Source organism: Petaurus breviceps, unplaced genomic scaffold (genome assembly GCF_028583685.1).
Source record: "Petaurus breviceps papuanus isolate PSGF00001 unplaced genomic scaffold, PetGlider_PUasm1.0 221, whole genome shotgun sequence".
NCBI classification, from domain to species: Eukaryota; Metazoa; Chordata; class Mammalia; order Diprotodontia; family Petauridae; genus Petaurus; species Petaurus breviceps.
Window position 1 is genome coordinate 7,700,017 of NW_027185877.1, and position 7,073 is coordinate 7,707,089.

At 39.4% G+C, this 7,073-nt stretch overlaps 1 protein-coding gene across 1 annotated transcript; it reads left to right on the top strand.

Moving 5' to 3' along the window:
* Positions 1-1,764: 1,764 nt before the first annotated feature.
* BBS10 (Bardet-Biedl syndrome 10) lies at positions 1,765-6,560 on the top strand. The gene is made up of 2 exons (XM_069094820.1): positions 1,765-2,147; positions 4,093-6,560. Exons 1-2 carry the CDS (start codon positions 1,948-1,950, stop codon positions 6,065-6,067), a joined length of 2,175 nt encoding a protein of 724 aa, XP_068950921.1. The 5' UTR covers positions 1,765-1,947; the 3' UTR covers positions 6,068-6,560.
* Positions 6,561-7,073: the final 513 nt, after the last annotated feature.

Below are 7,073 nucleotides of genomic sequence, written 5' to 3' on the forward strand. Positions count from 1 at the left end.
AGAGTGAGATAATAGTGCTAGTTATGACTATGCCCTGGTGATACAAAGGTGCCTAGAGGAGTTATCCAGCCATTATGTCGCAGACATTTCCAGAAGAAATAGATCACTTCAGTCGGAGAGAGGACACTTTTGAGGAGCCAATATATAAATGGGCCCTGAAGAAAGTGTGGGATTCATTCCATGGAGTGTCCCACTGTCCAGGTCATGGTGATAGCCAGGTAGAGATCCAGCATACATATGGAAATAAAAGACTGGGGGTGTAAGGAGAGGCTGGGGCTAGATTTGAGTCATCTGCATTAATGATAAATTCTGAGTACAGCTGAAGAAGAGAAAACCCAAGATTGAACCTTGGAATCTGCTGACTGAAAGGGCGGGACTTTGAAAATAGATCTTTTTTTTTTTTAATATTTGAAAATAGAAGTGGAGAGCAGTAACAGCATGATAACATCTCACAATATTCACCAGAGAAGAAAGGGGTGGTTCATATTTTCAAATGGCAAAAAGGTTGAGGAAAGGACAACTAGTAACCTTGTTAAGTTAAATGGTGGGAATAGTCCTTCTCTTTAAGAGGACCCTGACATCTGGGAGGAATGCCATGACTTGCATGTGGATTGGATTTAAGTGAGGGAGGGCTGTGCAAAGTCACAGCGCCACTTGTTCCTCCAGAGCCATCTGGGTCCATTGGCCGCATACAGATCAAATCAGAACAAGATTGAAAGAAGCTGAGAAATGGAGGCATTGAGTGGAGACTCCTCGAAGTTTGACATTGAAAGGGAAGTTGGAATAGTATCTTACAATGATGGAATCCTAATAAAGCTGCCCCCAGCCCCAATATTCTAATTTTATTATAGGCCCAACTTAACACCAGACCCACTGTACCTACCTAGCCACTCTTCCCCCCCCCACCTCTGTTAATATCCTAACTTCTTCATATATGCTTCACTGCTCGCTAGAACAGTGTCTGTGAACTTTCAGTTCCCGCAGAAACAGCAGGCATGACCATATGATGAGATCCTAGTCCCCAGTTCCATTCCTACAGAAACAGGTGTATTCTTGTACTCCACTACAATCACCTCATCCTTTTAGCACAAGACAGGACCACAATACCTATTGTGACCAGACTAGCCAATTGTGGGGCAGCATGACCATAATGTTTAACCACTGAACTGTAGATGGGACCCCTCCTCCAGTACTTAATCCCTTAACAAACTCCTCCTGCCTTTTAAATATTAATCATATTCACATATTCTATGTAAATTTTTTTTGTATAAAAATCCATCTGGCTCTCTGAAGTTGCTGGTTCTTTCAATTTAGCCTGCTTCATGAGAGGTATCAATCTCAATAAATGCCTACACTTGGACTAGAGGTGGTCTGACTGGATTCTTTGAGACGGGTTTCCACTATAACACATCATGAAACCCCAAGTTTTTGTGTGGGCAGAGCCCCCCACCGCAACAATAGCATATAAAACGAAGCTCTTAAGTGAATATTTCTCCACCCTGGCATGGGATACAAATCAGGGTTGGAAGTTTGACTGCAGACTTAAAATATCAATATTGCTGGTTAGACTAAAAAGTGCTTCATGAAGTGCATTTTTATACCCGGAGAGCCTATTGTTAAACATATGCCAACACAGCCAGGCGCATAGGGCAGCTTCACAGCTCTAGAGGAGCCCTTTCGAGGTCAGAAAGGCGAGGGGACTAGGACAGCCCGCAGCGCCAACAGCGCATGCTCGAGGAAAGATGGCTAGGGCACATCAGCCCACCCACTTCCGGATCGTGACGGAAGCTCGCATCACGTGGATAGGGGACGTTTCCGCTGATCTAATTATAAAATAAAACAATACATTTCTCCCCTTCCCAGACGCCTCGGCGCCCGCCTTGTTTGTGCTGCGCAGCTTCCGGTTCTCTTCGGAAAGGGTAGGACGGGTCCTTGGCTGCAGCGGTTATGGCGATGGCGGCGACCACGACGGCTGGCGGGATCGGGCCTGCCCTGCAAGCGGCCGAGGTCCTGGAAAGCATCGTGAGCGGCTGCCTGGGGCCCGAAGGGCGGCAAGTGCTGTGCACGAAGCCCACGGGCGACGTGTTGTTCAGCCGCGACGGGGGCCGCCTCCTGGAGGCGCTGAACGTAGAGCATCCCGTGGCCAGGTAGGGGCAAAGGCCCCGCCCCGGCCCCTCGCCTCGCCCCGCCCTTCCCCCTCCCTCTGTCTCTCCTACGGCCCTCCGCCAGTCAGCCATTCCACCTTTATTACGCACCTACTACTAACAGGTGCTGTGCTAAACGCGTGCGTACCAATTTAAAAAAAAGAAAAGGGAAAACTCTGCCCTCAGAGAGGTTATAATCTAAAGGGGGGTGGGGGAGAGAGGAAGACCTCAAAAAAGCATGTATGTGCCAAGCGCTGATATACTAAGAGAAAAGAACCCTTGTTCTCTAGGAGGTGATGGGAGAGAAAACGATTATATATAGGACACAAATACAACACAGACCTAAAGTGATTAAATAAACATATATGCCAAGTAGTTAAATACACCATAATATGAGGAAGGGTATTAGCAGGCCCTGTCAACCCACATTATCCAAGGCAGCTCCTGCCTGCAGCAAGTCATACCATCTATTTCTACCCCCTCCTCAAAAAAATACAATTAATATTTAATAATATGCAAAGCATAGTTTAAGTCGATTACTATGAAGCATTTGTTAAGCTGCTGCTATATACTGGAAGCTGGGCATACCAAAGAAAAGACACGTCTCTTTTCCCCAAGGAGCTAATATTCTCTTGGGGAAGACCAGGGCCAGACAAGATAGAGAGACGGGGAAAGTAACAAGGTAATACTGATGGGGAAGGACAATGATCCAGTTCCTCATCTCAAGAATTTTATATTCTGTGGAGGAGACAACAGGTAGTCATACCTTCACGTGGAAGTTTTTCCTGACTCTCTCCTGTTACTGGTGGCTTTCCTTCCTCCTTAACCCCCAAATTATCTTGTATGTGTTTTGCATGAGGAAGTATATAGTGGAATAGATATAGGAAGATTCTGGATTAGCATCCTACCTCTTCCATGGCTTTGTGACCCTGGGTGAGTCACTTAGCCTCTTCAGTGCTCTAGGCAACTCTAAAGACTTAAGGTACAGAGAAGCTGTTTACTTTCATTGATAAAGGAAATTCCCTATACCAGTGAAATCCACAGATTCGGTCTTTATGTTTTTATGTATGTATGCATATATGTATATTATACACACATGTCTTTTTGTATATGTATATATGTGTATATATACTTTATATAAGTATATATACCTTTATGTAGACATATACATGTATGTGTGTAGGCATGGACATGTGTGTATATATGTATGTGTTTGTAAATATATGTATATATACCCCAGATCTAAGTAAAGACTAAATTATGAGTGGAGAAGCAGGCAGTATAGCTTATTGCTACATAACAGGCTTCTTGAAGCCAGGGACTGTTTCTCATTTGTCTTTGTTTCCCTAGAGCTCAGCAAAGAACTGGGCAAATATTAGGCATTTAATAAATGCTTGTGGAGTGATTGTAGAATTCAAAGACTATTGAAACAGCCTTTGGAAAACTTGCATCCTAATGAAGGAGTCAGCAGGTACATATATACATATATTCAAAACAGATTGATTGAAGGTATTCAGGGCACTGTGAGCTGTGGGGACTAGAAAAGGTCTTGTGTAGAAGGTGGTATTTAAACTGGGTCTTCAAAGGAAACTAGGGATTTTCAGAAGTGGGAGGGAAGTACATCCCTGTTTTCAAATAACAGCTAAAGCACATACCTCCATGCTAGGATTAGAACTTCACATACTGTAAAATATATTTTTCTAATTCACAGGACGTTTTGCTGCTCCAAAGCCCCTCTTCCAATAAGATATTTTTCTTTATCTAACCTAATCCTCTCCCCCTTTCCAATGAGTTCTATTAATATAATTCTATTACTTAAAGAAATATAACAATGGAGTTACTGTCTTTTGAAAATTAAACAGAGGAAAATATTTTCAATGTAAAAATATAGATTTGGACATATAAGCCACGTGAATCTTAATTGCTTTATTTTTTTTCTTTCAAACAGGATGATAGTGACTTGTGTTTCCATGAATCGGAATGTGACTGGAGATGGTGCTAAAACATTTATTATCCTTCTTTGTGACTTACTCCGAGGACTTAAGGCAGTCACTGATAAAGAAAGGGGTTCTTTTGGGGGAAGTATTCAAAGCCAAGAAAGACTTTGGAAAAATTGTTGCCAGTGGAAATACATTTCTCAAGCTATTTTGATATTTCAGGCACATATATTAGACTACATTATGGCTCAATATTTGAGTAAACATTTTTTGTCTATCTTTTCTTTTTCTGGAGAAGAAAAAACATTTTGTAGGAACTCCCTAGGATCACTATTAGATGCATATTTTTGTGGAAGAGTGGGAAGAAATAATCAGAAATTTATTTCCCAGTTAACTTGTGATTATTTTTATAAATGTTTGAACCATGAAGATGGTAAAGATGAAATGATTGATTTAGTAGATGAATATTTTCTGGAATTATGTACTGCTGTCACAGGACTTCCAGTTTCAAGTTCAAGGATCATATCTGGGTTTATTATTCATAGAGATTTTTCTGTTTACTGCCCAGCAGATGGTGATATGAGAATAATCATTGTAACTGAACCCATTCAGCCTGTACTTTCCACCTCCAGTTCTGAGCTTGTTATAAAGTCAGAAGCACAATTTCAGGCATCTCACATTTGGATTACAGAAAGAACAAAAACCATAATGAAAGACTTGGAAAGTAAGGGTATAAAATTGCTTTTGTCTAGCGTGAAGCAACAGGATTCAGTTATTTATTATGCAAAACTGAATGGCATATCAGTAGTAGAGTGTATACCTTCAGAAGAAATTTCTTTCCTTTGTAGAATCATTGCTCTGTCACCTTTTATGCCATCATGGGTTACTTCACAGTGTCACATCTCTGACACTGCATTAGTGAAATTTTGTCAACCCATTTTGCTTAATTCCAAAAGGTACGTTCATCTTGGCTTACTTAGCACACACTCTTTTATACCCCACTGTTTGGTTCTTTGTGGACCAATCCAGGGTCTTACTGACCAGCATATCCATGCTTTCCATGGAGCATTTAAAGTACTTCAACAAGTCTTTAAGGGACTTTATCTAAGTTACAAAGTACAAGAAAACAGCCAAAATGAGACCTCAAATTCTGTTACTTCGAAAGATAATAAACAAAGTCACCATTTGACAGAAGTTTATAGAGTTTTGTCTGAAAGACAGTGTCTGGACTCACTTTTAAAGAGTGAAGGTAATCCATCAAGAATGCAATCTCATTCAAGAGACACTCCAGATTTGATACTGTCAAGTATAGAATCAGAGAATAGTATTCCAAGTATAACTCTAACACACACGCACAAAACTAAGAGGGACTTTGAATCCCTAGTATGTACATATCCCAACAAAATTGAGATTATTAATGCCAAGGAACCACTTCCAGCTATCAGGTGTGGTTGTAATGGTGATTTTCTGATAGAAATTCCTGATAAACATTTAAGTGCCATTGAACAGACTTGCAAAATGATCAGTACAACCATAGCCGTGACATCAAAGGAAGTATTTCAGAACACTTCGAAAAGTTATTGTACGTCCTTTATACAGGCTGGTTCTGTTTTACCAGTAGGTGGTCACTTTGAGATCCTATTACATTATTATCTTCTTGATTATTCCAGACAGTGCCAACAGCCAGAAGTAAGTATGATTAGTTCATTAATAGCTAATGCACTGCTGAGTGTTCCAAAAACCCTTTACAGGGCTAAGAGAGGAAATAAAAGCTTTTGCCATGTGTACGTAAGAACTATGCATGCTCTACAAGCTAAGCAGTGGATGGCAGGGAGTCAAACAGGCCTTGAATCAGTAGCTTGTAAATACCAATTACTGACATCAGTGCTTCACTGCTTGACAAAACTCTTAACCATTGACTTAGTAATCAGGATTAATAAACAGCCACAGAAGTCCAGTGATGACGAGACAGAAGAGGATGTGTGAAAACAGTTGTTCTCAGTGGGTTATTTTTAATGTGGCTCGGTTTATGAAGGGACAGGTAGAGAGTTCTCTGTCAGCCTAATTCTTTTAGGTTCTCCAAGATGAAACCATGAGGTTATTGGTCATATTGGTTCCTGGAATGGTGAAAAATGCAACATGGTTTTAAAAACCTTTCACATTAGTATGGTCCCAAGCTAAGGCTATTGCTCCATGGGAACTATATTTGTTCCTTTTTCTTTATGTTCTTCTAAGAGGTTTTATATATCTCTTCTTCCCTTCATTTTTCTCTTTTCCATTCCCTTTCAATTTTTGTACATTAACTGTCCATAATATAGGTCAGAAGAAATATTTATATTTGTTGTACTAATTAACTAGCAAACTATAAAATTCCAAATAAGTATCAGGGTTTTTTTTTATACCCTGGACTTTTTGTAGTAGTTTCCACTACTAGATTTGTTCCATAGTCATATTAATAAAAAATAATTTCACAATTTTATTATGGTTCTATTTACATTTCTTCAGATATTGTCTATTTTATCATTTCACAACCATATAAATTCATTGATGGTAAAAAAAATTACTTAGGAAATTTGCACTTTAATTTTTTTCTTGGAAACTAATGATTCTAATCTGAGCAGAACAAACAATTAGCCTTGACTATAGAAGTATAATTATGATTTGTATATTTTCTAATTGTTTTGCCTACTGTGGCTGTTGCCTATTGTTGAGTAGTAATATAACTTGTAGATAATGAAGAAATTTTATAATTTTTGCTATGAAAAGACATATCACATGTGAACACTGAAAGAATAGTAGACCCAATTTTAGATAACCTATTTTTAAATATCCTCATTTACATTTTTTTTTCTTTTTAGGTGGTTCCCAAGTTATTAACCAATTTCTATAGAAGTTATTTGGAACTACATACATTTTCCCCTAGGAACAATGTAAACAGTACTTTCAATCAGAATTTAAATACAAACTCGAGTGTCCAGACCCCATCTTCAGA